Here is a 14,695-nt window from a genome sequence, read left to right as displayed (position 1 = left end):
ACCGCAATAAATGTTTATATTATTTTAATATTTTTAACTTCTTATAATTTGAATATATATTTTCTCATTTTAATGATTAATATTTTCTTTTTAAATAAATAATTATTTAAGAAGTTATTTATTTTAAATTTAAATTAGCATCTATAATTAAAAATAATCAACTATGTACTTTAATATTTGGATTAAATGTGTTTATAATTTTAAATTTGAAGTAAAATTAAAATTTATCCTTTTAAAATTTGACTTTTTGATTTTAAATTTTATAAATAAATAAATAATTTTTTTAATCTAATCATATTAATTTTCTTTTACGTATTGATCTACATTTTAAATTATATTTTTTATTTCTAGACTTTTAAAACTAAATTATATTAAAATTTAAAAAATAAAAAAATTACAATCTCGCATCAAAATTAAAAAGATTAAAATCATATTTAATTGTTAATATCTATTTGTTGGTTTTATTCATCAATACCTATCTCTCTGTCAATATTTTGGTCAGAGATTTCCCGGTCGGGTCGAGGAAACTGGGTTGATCCGGTTTGTCATTACCCTAATGGGCTTCTCCCTCGTCCTTACGAAGTAAGGAACACTGCTTCCACTCTGTCGAAGAACCCTTCTTCTCGTCACTCTCAGACTCTCCTTCTATACCTCTTCATCTCTGTTGCAACGTTGGTGTTCAGTTTGTTTTGCTGATTATGATTTGTAAGTGTTCGAGTTTCTATACCATTGTTCAGTATTCAAGTTCAGTTAATTTGAACCGTGGCTTGTTGTAGGGAAAATTTAACCGGTTTTTAACCTCTCCTCTAATCTTGTTGCTACTGTAATATTCATGCATACCTTAACGCTTTGGTGTTTGAATGTAAGGTTGAAGAGCGATTGAAAACAAAGGGTTATTGAACAAAGTTGAAGCCTTTGTAACCTTCGCAAGATAAAAACCCTTATGACACTCGTCACTGAACCCCAATTAGAAAGCTGTGACCTTGATGACAGTACTTTTTTTTTGTCTTAAACATTTTTTATTTTGTTTGGATTCAGGGGACTCAGGGGTAGCTTGGAAGTGGCACAATATTCTTGAATTGGTTAAAGGTTCTTATCCTTTGAACCTTGGTGATAGCTAAGATTTTAATCTGACTCTCCCAGGTTGTCATTTTCCTCCTTTCCCTTTATCCCTCTCAATTCTCTTCCCCCTCTTCATCTTAATTCCTTTACCCTTTGCAATTTTCTGTCCGCGTTTTAACTGTGTACACGCTGTATTTTGATACAATCCAATTTGGGTGAGGAATTTGTGTATATCAGTATTTAGGGTTTGGAATTCGGTCTCTTTTTTAAAATTAAAAAAAAAGCGACTACTATTGGAAATTAAGGATTATATTTTGTTCTGTGCTTGTTGGGGTCATATGTAACATTAATTTTTCAGTGGTGTTTTAATTTGCTTGCATATTTTTTGTGTATGATTCTGATTTTATTTCTAAATTGAGCATTTCAGAGATTGAATAATATCTATTCACAGATTGTGGTTGGAAGGTTGCAATTTGATTTTTTGATAATTGCAATTCGTTTATAATTGCAATAAAGTTTGATTTATATGTTTAAAATACTTCTCATAAACCACAATCTCTTGGATAACACGAGAATTGACATTCTTGTGTTTAAAAAGCAAATTATCAGATTATTCAGATAACGTAAGGGATAAAATGAAGTTGAAACTATATTAAAACAGGGGAGGGAAGGAGAGAATAGTTAAACCAGTCAAGTTTAGGGAAAGGTTGGCAATGTGATCTCTATAGGTCATCCTATGTTGCTATAATTTTGTTATCGGATTTTTTTACCTTAGACAATCTTTAGCTAACTAAGTTTTTACAGATTTGTGCTGTAGGTAATAGTGAATTATTTTTGTAGTTTTCGTGAAATCTGTCTTTCCATGGAATCATAATGGTGTTTGGAATGTTCCTTTACTCTGAAAATTCCGTCAGACTGTAGTATTTCCTCAACTGATTTTAGGTTTTGAATTTATTCTGAGCACATCATTTTATTGTGGTCTGTCGCTATTAACATTGTTTCTGCTTTGTAGGAGTTGATAATGTTAGCATTGGCTTAGGATTATTTGAAATTGAGTTAACATATCTTTCCATATCCTTGTGTATTTGTGATTATAAGAATTTTTGTGATTTCATATGACTTGTACATATAGTAGGCTGACTGGTTTCATACCTTAGGCAGATGAATAAGTGCTATTGAATGAATATGTCCTATTAATATTAAGTCTGCAAGTTAAGAACAATGCTTTGAACCTTAGTTCGTAAGAAGTAGAAAATGTTAGGTACATATTCAGCACTAAGTCAGTTCCGTTTTTCTGACTTGATTTTATTTTCAATGTCTTTCCTCAGATTATATTAACTCCCAACTAATGTCAACCAAGAGAGCCTCATCAGTTACTGTTAGTTCTCTTTTGAAGTTGTGCAAACAATGTTCTTTACAACACATTGCAGACTGTATCAAAGGCCTGAATACATTGAGGGTTATGAGCACTGCTGTTGAAAGGACTGATTTTCAGTTTTGTGGTGGTCATCAAAATGATGATTCTTTAGGTTACCAGCAAAGTCATGTTGGGTTTTATCAGGAAAGCCGGAAGAAGGCTGATACTAATGAGTTTTTGAATAAGCAAAGACCTGATTATGTTGCCCAAGCAAATTCAAGTCACTCTTATTGGAATAATCATGCAAATTTGGAGCAAAATTCTTATGCAGCTCGTCAGATTGCAGATGGAGGCCATATAAATGTGCCCATAAACATTAAGAATAATTTGGTGGGACATAATGGAAATGCCAACGGATACTTTGGTCAAGACAAAATGAAAATGCAACAAAAAGTTGGGGTAGGAGTTGATAATGCACGGGCATCTGGGATGCATCCAAATGCATTCGCTGATAATCATGGTTGGACACAAGATCCTGGACAAAGGATGCAGTCTCTCAATCCATATACTTCACCTAGGCTTTTAGAATCACAGGGAAATCCTAGAGGGGGCTTGAACCAAAACAGTGATTGTTTTCAGCAGCCATCAACTGTTCAATACAAAGAGGGTAATGAGACGCCTCAACAGTACTCAGGTTCTGGACAGTTTCAGCAGAGTCTTAAAGATGGTCAATATTCTCCAAACTTTAATATTTCACAGAGATCAATGGTTGTTGGTTCTCATCTATCGAACAATGCAAATCCTGGTGGTGAATCAAATGAGGCATCTAATGATAGTCCATATAGAGGTACACTTGAGGAACTAGACAGTTTCTGCAATGAGGGTAAAGTGAAGGAAGCTGTTGAAGTTTTGGAATTACTGGAAAAACTACTTATTCCTGTGGATTTGCCTCGCTGTTTGGAATTAATGCGCCAATGTGGGGAGACTAAATCTCTTGAAGAGGCGAAAATTGTACACAGACATGCTTTACAACATCTGTCACCTCTGCAAGTCAGCACTTATAATAGAATATTAGAGATGTATTTTGAATGTGGTTCTGTAGATGATGCTCTCAACATTTTCAACACTATGCCTGAGCGCAATTTGACTACCTGGGATACTATGATAACACAGCTTGCAAAGAATGGGTTTGCAGAAGATTCAATTGATCTGTTTACTCAATTTAAAAACCTGGGACTTAAACCTGATGGGCAGATGTTCATTGCAGTTCTATCTGCATGTAGTGTGCTGGGAGATATTGATGAGGGAATGCTGCACTTTGAATCCATGATCAGAGATTATGGCATTATACCATCAATGGCTCATTTTGTCAGTGTAGTAGACATGATTGGCAGCATTGGGCATCTTGATGAAGCCTTTGAATTCATTGAGAAAATGACAATGGAGCCAAGTGCTGATATATGGGAGACTTTGATGAATCTGTGTAGAGTTCATGGGAACTCTGGGCTGGGGGATCGCTGTGCTGAGCTACTTGAGCAGCTAGATTCATCTCGATTAAGTGAACAATCAAAGGCTGGCCTTGTACCTGTTAAAGCCTCAGACTTGTCAAAAGAGAAAGAAAAAAAGTTAGCAAGCAAAAATCTTCTTGAAGTAAGGAGTCGTGTTCATGAATATCGAGCAGGAGATACATCTCATCCTGAAAATGATAAGATATATGCTTTGTTGAGAGGTCTAAGGTCACAAATGAAAGAAGCTGGCTATATTGCGGAAACAAAATTTGTGTTGCATGACATAGACCAGGAAGGCAAAGAAGAAGCTCTTCTTGCCCACAGTGAGAGACTTGCTGTTGCTTATGGTCTCCTTAGCAGCTCCGCTCGCTCTCCCATCAGAGTTATTAAGAACCTCCGTGTTTGTGGTGATTGCCACACAGCACTAAAGATTATCTCTAAGCTTGTAGGTAGAGAACTCATTATTCGAGATGCAAAAAGGTTCCACCATTTTAAAGACGGGCTATGCTCCTGCCGTGATTATTGGTGAACATGAACTTAGGTACTGCTTGCCTCTTATTAATGGTTTTCCTTTGTTATTTACTGGTTGATAATAAACTGAAATGACTGCATTTTGGGTAAGCATATTTGTATAAGTATACTTAACCTCAACTTACATAAAATCTATCCGTGGCACATACCCCCATGGTTATTCAATGTATTGTGTGCTTGGTTTCTAAAGTATGTATTATATCCAACCACGGTCTGAAATTTGCCCGTAAAACTCCAGCCTAGAGGTAGTTTAATGCTGCTATACCTTTTCTAAGCCGACTAACGATTATAAAACTCTATGCTATGGTAAAACCAGGGAGTTATGAGAGGTACATCTCCAATTGATATTGTGAATATATCCTTATTCTAATGTTGCTTTCGAAAGTAGATCAAAATTAGATTTTAATTTTCACTTCCAGGAGTTGCAATTGCAATTTATATTTGGGTTTACAATGAAATGAAAAATGGAGCTGTGGGCCATGTTAAGTAACTTAAATGTAAAAGTATTGACTCTTAATTGTTGATCCTTCCCTTTTTTCTTAAGTACAGGCAACATTATGAGAGAGAAGTATACTAATAGTTTCTATATAAAACTGGTGGACTGTTGCATGGGTGATGTTGCGTTCGTTCACCCTGGAATTTCTGTCTTTGATGTAACTGCGTCTTACAGAGAATGAAAGAAATTAAATCCATGAATCCCATGCGCAAAACACTTGTCAAAGGGATTGTTCATTTTGCCATTGGACATGGAATAATCATTCAGCCTTGTCTCGAACATCATTTGAATCCCGGGAAAATGCTTGACTACGTGTTGTTTTTCGTTAACCTGTAGTGGATCAAACTTGTCTGTCTATTTTTTATGTAATATAAGGACTTGTTCCAGGGCATTGATAGCTGTTTGCAAGATTTGTGGCTTTGAGCATTTGTTTGTCATTTTAGAATATCAGTATGATGATTATGTGGATTACAATGATGTTTTCTTAACCGTACATCATATTTGACGGATGATATTTTCGTCAACCGTGTTATGAAGCAAAATTTGGGAAAGCCTCACAAGAATATTTTATGCAGGTGTATCTTGGCTACCAAATGGATTCAATAGCATGGGCGTTGCTAAACCCCTCTTGACCGGTCATAAAGATATTGTTCAAATCCACGAAGAGATTGGAATTTTGTTTAACCAGGCTCTTCCATACTAATAAATCAAGCAGTGGGACATGTATTCAGGTTGCGGAGGCATTATTCTTTCTGGGTAGTCTTATGCTATATAAATTATTATTGCTCTTGAGGCAAGGAAAAGTTTATGTATTTGATAGGAAACATTGATGTTCAACAGTATACTTTCAGACAACTTTATTGACTGTCAATATCTCAAAATTCAAATCATCGGAGTCATTATTCTAAACTTGTTTAGCCTCTTCTGTGTGAAAGTTATCGGTGGTATGTATAAATTGACATTTCCTGCTACAGAAGGCCTTGTTGGAGCGTTTAGGATTCTTTTGCAAAGTAGCCAATCATGGAGAGAATAATGAGGTCTCTCTGGTGACAAGTTAATGTTAGTTGAATAGGTAGTGGATAAGATGTACTTTAGTAGGTACATTGACACAACCACGTGAGATTGTTGTTCCAGCAACATACAAACTCGCTTTAGGCATGGAAGCTGGTCCAGGGAAATTATTTTAGGTCCAATGGAAGGCTTTCAAGGGAGAGGGAAGAAGGAATAAGATGGAAAAATAGTGCAGAACATAGCAAGTGATGTGGCAGAACTCCTTTTTGGTAATGTGGGTTCATCAAGAACCTTTGATATATTTTCTTTTTCTCTAGTAATATACTATACTTTCATGTGTTTTTCTTCTCTCCTTCGTCACTTGTTTTTCACAAGTAAGCAACTTTTTTGAGCTTTTGGGCAAGAATTGGTTCTCCAAAGTGGCGCTCATCTAATCTATAATTTATTGTAACTTTTTTAAATAAAAATTTCATAACTCAGAAGCTGATTATTTGATTTGTTGGAATTTTGTTAACTTTTCTAAATATCTTTATGTATTTGAAGATATCTGATTGAACTTTACCAATAAAATTGGCTTTTTTTCATCACTCATGTGCTCATTCAAAAGTAAATCTATCTAATTCATCCGCATTCAATATAAAAGTATACATATTTGAATTTATCTATTTAATTTTAGAGTTAATAATTTATCAATTGTTTCTAAGAATTCAATAAATGATTTTTCAAGACTTAATGGATTAACATAGTTCCAACTAAATTTTTCTTGATTAAATCTGACTAAAAATTTATCCTTTTGAAAACTTTCTTAAGATTGTCTCAACTTTTTTGGAATTTAAAAAAAAATATATTTTTGAAAAGAAAAATGGATGAACTTCTACAATAAAATTTGTTAATAGACGAATTGGATTTTATTGAATAGATTAAATCGGATCCATCTTTTTTATTGAAATTTTGAATAGATCCATATCAGTTAATATATCTTTTATTCAACTCATTATAATTCAAAATAAAATTGATTGAGTCTCTTGAGCTGTCATGCCTAATTTTTATCTCCTTCTACTTTAATTCCATATTAATAAATGAAATATAATTATTAAAAGTTTGGCTTTGAAAACCTTAATTCATGCTACACCACTATTAAATGCAATTAACATTGTTATTACATTATAAGAAATTTTATAATTATCAATAAAATTTTACCGACAAAAATAAATTCGACGATAATATTAGATCTGATTGATTAAATCTCTTTAAAATGCATTGGTAATTTTTTTTTTCAAAATTTGTTGATACCCATCCGTTGAATTTTTTAAAAATCTAGAATTTTTATTATTGACATATATCTTTTTCATTAGTAAATCTATCGATAAAATAAGAACCAATTTTTTCGTCAAATATGACAAATTTTATAAATTAAGTGGAGATGAATGAAAGAAATAATAGAAGAAGAAGAAGGGAGGAGGAGAATTTAAAGGTTCTACTAGTGGTAGAAGACAAGGGTAAAGGGGTGGGGAATGGTGTACATGAGAAATAACGACAAATGTCACGTCAATACTAATAGAGGTGGTGAGAGTAGAAACTCTATACAACGGCAACTACGTGGAGGATGAGAAGTGAAGGAAGAAAAAAAACAAAAAAAAAACATAAGGAGACGGAATAGGAAGATAGATTTAATAATGATAACAGTATATTTGACCAACGCTCAAAATTTATCGATAATCACTGATGAATATTATCAATAAAATTTAACTAACAAACATTTTGTACCAATAGATAAATATTTATCTAAAAGCTTGTAGTTATCAATTCATTGATTAAATTTTTTTATAAATATTTTTTCAATAATTTTTTATTATTATAATCTACTGTAAATTTAATCAATAAATTTTTATCTATTGTCAATCAATTTTATTTATCTATAATTAATGTTTTTTTAATGGCAAGAACTGATAACTAATTCAAAATAGTGATAGATAAAAAGTATATAGTTACTTGTAAAGGTTTCATCATGCATAATGTATTTTTCTTTAATGTTGAAAACTAACCAACAAAATTTATTTTATATAATTTGATTAAATTAAATCAGCATAGGTTTTTTTTTTTAATTATACGCAATAGTTTTTTTTTCTTAAAATGCATATAGGATTAAATTTCCAATACTTTTTTTGGAACTGCTACTGAAATTCTTTTTCACTTATTAGTAAATGGAAGAATTTTACGCAATTTTTTTAAATATAAAAAAAAACAACACTAATAATGTTTGAATGTGATGATAGAAAGTGAATAAATGGACAAGAAAAAAAAAATAATTAATTTTTTTTATTAAGTAAACAATTGTAAGATAAGGTAAAAAAGAATGAGTGAAAAAGTCATGGATGTGATTGATCTTTATAAATTGATAAATGATAATAATTTTTTTACAATGATCATGTTTTCCTCGTTACAATATGTAAGAGCAAAGAGGTTTAAAGAAATTTGGAGCAAACATGTATAAACAAAGGATAGGACCGAACGGTTTAGATTAAAATAAGAGTAAATATAAATGAAAGTTTCAAAAGTCTCGTCTCATTATCTAAATACAGCTATATCTCTCCAAATTCTTCTACTATCTTCTTTTCTCCTCCTTCTCTCTAGATTCCTTCAATCTCACTTCATTTGTTCAACAATCAGACTAAACCTAAGCAATCCTGGTGTCGAGAGCTTTCCATTCCACCGATCGTTTTAATGTTTAGAGTTGGTAAGTTTCGTTCCTTTAATTCTTGTGAATTTCTGGAATTTCTGGCACATGCAAGTAAGTTTTGCTGTTTGCATGTGTTCATCAACCTTCTCTTCCCCTTTCTAACTTCATTTTTGGTAATTTGGTTGGTCTCTTCTCACAAATCAGTAAACTATAGGTGTTCTTAGAATTTTCTGGAGGTGTGAGCAAATTTCTGGATGGGTAGAAGCCCTTCGGTTCGGTTAAGAGGTAAGGGAAACTAGTTAATTTAATTGATTGGTTGATGATGTATGAAAATGTTGTTTGATGGTTTTGCATGTGTGTGAAATTGAATGTTTGTGTGTTCGACATTGTTTGTGTGGGATGTTAAATGCTGTGGTCATTGAGTTGTAGATTATGTAGAATTTGGAGTGAATTCTGGTTTGGGATTCTTTGAAATGATGTTAGAAAGATTTAGGTACGATTGGATAAGTGTAAATGGGTATATGATTCAGGTTTGGAGGATTAGAAGTTGGAAAAAATGTTAGTTTGGATAAAGTCTAGCGTGCTCATTATTCTGCAGAAGTTATGCAGAATTATGCAGAAAGTTGAGCACGCGCTGTTGACCGCTTGGTTATATTCAAATGTTCGGTCATTAACTGGATGTAGTTTCTTTAGAGTCTTCCCAGTTCATGACCGTTCGGTCTTAGTAGTGCTCGATTTTGTACTAGCATTCGATCTTAGTAGTGCTCGGTTTTGTACTAACATTCGTCTTAGTAGTGCTCGGTTTTGTACTAGCACTCGGTCTTGTATTATCATTCGATTGAATATAACATTCGGTCTAGTTATAGTTTTCGGTCTTGACCTAGTGTTCGACCTAGATAAAGTATCTGGTATAGTCTAAGTTCTTGGTCCCCCACTAATACTCTGTTTGTATTGGTGTTCGGTCTTAACCAGATTCGGCCTCTTATGGACCTTATCTGTTAATGATCTTTCGGTCATGTTTTAGTGTTCGGTCTAAGCTCTAAAGTGTTCGGTCTAAGTTATAGGCGTTCGGTTTAGCCCTAGTGATTTGGTTATTATAGTGTTCGGTCTCATAGTAGTATTCGGTCTTACATTAGTGTTTAACTGTATTCGACCTTACGTTAGATTTAGATCCTTAATAGTGTTCAACCACTTCTTCAGCCTTACCTATTATAGACCGTTCGGTCCTGTTCTTTGGGGTAGTGAGAAACCGTTCGGTCTCCAACGTACGCAATGTGTTCGATCTTGCATGCGGTTTCCATTGTTGTTTGATAACTTGTTTAAATTCAGTTATATGAACATGCTATGTATGAATAATGAAGTGGATGTTTTTATAAAGGATTATGTTTCAACTGGTATGAAAGAGAATTCCAAGAAGGAATGTCTCAGTGATTGGTTATCAAAGTGGTGGTAAAGTATGAATGTGGACAGCGAAATCCACGGCGTTCATCCTAAAATTCTAATGATTACCAATTCTCAAGTAGAGATGGGTAAGTCATGTCGTGAGAATAGCAGGAGGCCCTAGCCTAGGGGGGACCTACGGTGAGTGATAACGGGCTAACCTCGTGTGGCAACTCATGGGTTTCCAGTTACTACACCCACGAGTGCATGAACGACCATAGCTACATATTCATACTAGTCTGGGCGGTCAAGTTAAAGTGATCGATCAATATGTGTTCATATGCTTTATACATATGTATGATTATCTGATCTACTTGTTTGAAATGTATGCTCACATGACTATTAAATTCACTACAAAAAAGAAGGGCATTACCGAAGGCCAGAAGCCCTCGGAAACAGTCCAAAACCGTCTGTAAAAGGTAATTACCGAAGGCTTATCGACGGCCAAAGAGCCCTCGGTAAATCTCTTGTCGCTAACATTTACCGAGGGCTTTCGCCCTTCGGTAATTACCGAGGGCCTAAAGCCTTCGGTAATTTCCGAAGGGCAAAAAAAAAAAGGGCGCTAGGCTACCGCAGAATGTGAGACTCTCTGTAAAGTCGCGCCCGGTGCCCCCTTTGTCGCGCCTGGGCGTGAGACTTTCTGTAAAGTCGCGCCCGGCGCCCTCTTTGTCGCGCCTGGGCGTGAGACTCTATGTAAAGTCGCGCCCGGCACCCCCTTTGTCGCGCCTGGGCGTGAGACTCTCTATATCACTTCTTCCTCACTTCTCATTACAACCATCTCCTAAATATAGCTAACTTATGAGCATATTCTATGCTTCTATCACCCAAGTACAAAACGCAATGAGAAAATAAATGCTTCTCCATACACAGATGTCACAGACCTCTAGGCTTGGTTTGGACAAGAAGTAACATGTGTAGTGTTTGAAGAATATAACAAACAAAAAATTTAAGGCAAAAGTGTATAGAGAAGCATGCAAGAGAGAGTGAAAGCAACCTCTAATGCCAGAGGTAGAAACAAATAAAATGCAACAATCACTCCAAAGTAAGATGTAGCCAATGTCCACTTCCTATATTGAAACAATGCTACGGTAGGAAGATGTAATTTGGTGAAATGGTGCAAAAGTAACCAAAGGAACAGTAAAGATGAACTTTGATGCACCAAATATATGTATAAAAACAACCAAATTGTGCCAAAATCTATTGAATCACACTATCACTTGTTGAGTTCCAAATTTCAAACAAAAATGGGAAGTCAAACTATGATTTTGCAGATTTAATGAAAATGGACCAAGGCAACAGTTGAAACAAGTTTCAAATGGTGAAATACACTTGCACAAATGTTTAAAATGCTCTGAAATAGGCAGAGTCACCAAAACAAGGTTGCAGTTGCTAAAAGTGCAGAAAAATGAACTAAAACTGTTGGAGAATTGAGAAAGTAGTGCATTCAAAGCTGGATAGCTCAACTAAAGACTCAAAGAATGCCTAAAAACACTACATCTAACTACAGATAAACAGCTAGCAGAATTGAAGCACCTAATACCAAACAAAGACTATAAGCACGGTGCAAAAAGATACTAGATAAGTTGTGACAGCACTGGTTTACAGAATTTTGAATCAACTCAATTATGCTTTTGACAAATCAGTGGTTAATCAGAGTTTGTACAACTTGAAACATGTTTAGAAACTTCAAACAAACTTGCACCAAGATTTAGAGACACAAAATCTGGTCAGAAACAATTTGCACAATATGAACCGAGAATTATATTTGAATGCAGAGTTTGAAACCAGATTGTGATGAACTCAACCACTAATTCTACTATTCTGTGATGAATATGAGTTGGAATTACTTTAGACACAGTTGAAATCACTAGGCAAACTTGGACAAAGCTTGAAAACCATCAAATCTGGATGAAAACCACATGATATCAAATTAATCCAGAAATGATGTTTTATGCAGATTTTGCTACTGGAATCAATATTTGCAATGCTACTGGACAACAATTTAATTGACTCAAGAATGTGTAAATAAGACATTTCTTGTAGTGCATATGGAAATAATCGTTCTAAATACAGTCCAATTTAGATTATAGAAATTGATGAAAGAGACCTCATATAAAAAATAATCCATTATTCTCTCTAATTCTTTTGAACAAAAGACAATGGAAAATGCTTATTATGGTATGAATCAGGTTCCAGACTAAGGTAAAGCAAGAAAGCTTCAATGATATTCAGAATAGGTCTATCTTGATTGAGAGAAGGATTGAACTTTAAGAAAAAGAGTTTGATGAATTCCAAAGAGCACTAGAGACCAAGCATTGAAGTATATTAGCCAAGCTTGATTTTAGATTATATCGAATCAAACCAAACGAAAAAAAAAGTAATTTACAATAAGTATTACAAAGTAAAAGTGCAAATTAAAATACAAGCAGTTAAATGCACTAAATATTCAAAAGAGCTTTTAGCTAACTGAAATTGTCTAATGAGAACCAAGGACAGAATTCTGGTTTCTCTAGATTTTATTCAATTAAAAACAGAGCTTTGAGTGACAACAAAAAAGTATACATGCTCCAATGAACATTACTAAACCAGACAAAACAAACACACCCCAATTCGTCTCTATTTCATATAGAACTTATTACTTACACTTACACGCCAGCATACCATATCATCCAATATACTTCACCAACCACCTCTACTAGCATCTGTGTTCTTTTGTTTTAATAAATAGAAGAAAAAAATGTAAAATCAGAATAACATGAAAGGAAACAAACCAACTTTGAACATAAAACATGTAATGCATATCAATCTATCTGTACATCTAATAAAGACACTCCCTAAGAAGACCATTAGAAAAACACCACAAAGAAGCCAAGTGAACTAGTTAGTCACAAAGGAACTCAAGAGAATATAACAAAAACGTGTAAAAATGTCCAAAATTTCTTTCTAACTATATACACCAAATAACTGCAATTTGATAACAATGTTAAAGCCTTAGAAAATCTCTATTGGTTTTGAGTCATCTAAAATTAACAGAGGTGCTTTCATGATCCAGGAGAAAACCCATCAACACCAAACAAGTTATTCCAGAGAAGGGAAACTGCTGACCAGTGCAAAAACAAATGAAAACCATTTTCAAGCGCAATCACTACGAGACAACTTGAGAGCTTTTCTGAATTTGAAATATATCACTAATATTAATGCGGTTTACAGCAACAATGCACAGGTAAGAAAAATAAGAAACATTTTTCACAAACCAAAGCAATAGAGAGAAGAGAGAAATCTCATCTCACGTGTTCCAGTTGATATACACTTTGCCTTCCCTGATTCCCCTGATCAAGCAGTGAAAATTGTTTTACAGTAAAAAAGAATCCATCTCTGCAGTGGAAATCAAAACATATAAACAAATTAACAAAAGGAATGCACAGGTAGTTAGCAGTTAAGTAACTTCTAAAAGCCACCATAATGGGATCAAATATCAAATCTTGTGAACTTCAATTAGAGAGAAGTAATGCTTACAGATCGAGGCGGATCGACGAGGAACCATGGAAACTGGCATAGATCGAGCTAATCGAAGAAGAAGAACAGCGGATGACGGAAAACGGAGGCAAACCCTAGATTGAATGGTTTGATCGGTGTACATTCTAGGGTTAGGGATTTGGGATGTTTTGATCGGTGGAGAGAAAGGATTCAACGATTGAATCGATGGAATGGAATGAACAGCGATTTTAATCGGGCAAAAGATAGAACAATCGGTGAAAAATGGATTCTTTGGTGGATTAGGCCGAGGTAAGGGAGAAATGTACAGGAGAATGAAGATCTAGAGACTAACCATGGCTGGGCGGATTAAGATCTGAGCGGATGAACTTGAAATATGGATCGAAGACGAGGGAAGCTTTGAGAGAAAAAGAAATGTGTGCGGGTGGATCTCTCCAAAGAATGGCTAAATGAAGATGTGGTTCGAATATCAAGTAGACATTACCGAAGGGCAAACGGCCCTCGGTAAGCAGACATTACCGAAGGGCAAATGGCCCTCGGTAATAAACCTTCGGTAATATGCGATTTTATTGTAGTGATTTCACTAGCTTACCCTTCTTTTGTATCTTGTATATGTTGTATATGTTGTCCGTTCGATATTCCTTTTTTGCAATAATCATCCTGTGAGTGTGAGCAGAGGATGAAGAGGGTTCTCTGGAGCAGACGCTGGATGGAGAGGACCCAGCTGCTTAGACTAGGGTCGTTCGGTCTTGTGTATAATTTTGTAGGGACGTTCGGTCATGTATATAGTTTTATGTTAGAATAAAATTTTGTAAAGTTTTAAATTTTTAGTTATTTTAGGATAACTGTAAGTTAACTTTATTTTCAGAAACTTTTATATTATTATTATGTGATGACTCTTATATATAATTTTCACCTATATTTTTGGATGTTATATGTAAATTTGAAATCGCAAACAAAAAAGTTAACTCTTATTAATGGAAAATATGTTGGATATGTTTTCTTATGTCAAAAATAATCCATGTAATCCAATATGGTATAATAATGTCAATTGTGATTAGAGTGCCTATCTATCTATATATATAAATATAATCAATCTTGTATAAATAAAAATC

The 14,695-nt window shown here is 34.1% G+C and overlaps 1 protein-coding gene across 3 annotated transcripts; it reads left to right on the top strand.

Moving 5' to 3' along the window:
* Positions 1-502: 502 nt before the first annotated feature.
* On the top strand, positions 503-6,306 carry LOC124827124 (pentatricopeptide repeat-containing protein At2g34370, mitochondrial-like). 3 transcript variants are annotated; one of them, XM_047300121.2, is made up of 4 exons: positions 506-705; positions 1,039-1,143; positions 2,391-4,468; positions 5,530-6,306. In XM_047300121.2, the coding sequence occupies exon 3, from the start codon at positions 2,411-2,413 to the stop codon at positions 4,454-4,456; it is 2,046 nt and encodes a 681-aa protein (XP_047156077.2). In that variant the 5' UTR covers positions 506-705; positions 1,039-1,143; positions 2,391-2,410; the 3' UTR covers positions 4,457-4,468; positions 5,530-6,306. The 3 variants fall into 3 exon arrangements, with proteins under 3 accessions (XP_087955101.1, XP_087955100.1, XP_047156077.2); XM_088098975.1 differs by lacking the exons at positions 1,039-1,143; positions 5,530-6,306 and adding an exon at positions 5,008-5,377 and having other exon boundaries at positions 503-705; XM_088098974.1 differs by lacking the exon at positions 1,039-1,143 and having other exon boundaries at positions 505-705.
* Positions 6,307-14,695: the final 8,389 nt, after the last annotated feature.

Source organism: Vigna umbellata, chromosome 9 (genome assembly GCF_029865625.1).
Source record: "Vigna umbellata cultivar VRB3 chromosome 9, Vumbellata_1.0, whole genome shotgun sequence".
In the NCBI taxonomy this organism is placed as follows: domain Eukaryota; kingdom Viridiplantae; phylum Streptophyta; class Magnoliopsida; order Fabales; family Fabaceae; genus Vigna; species Vigna umbellata.
This window is presented reverse-complemented; position numbering and strand designations above follow the sequence as displayed.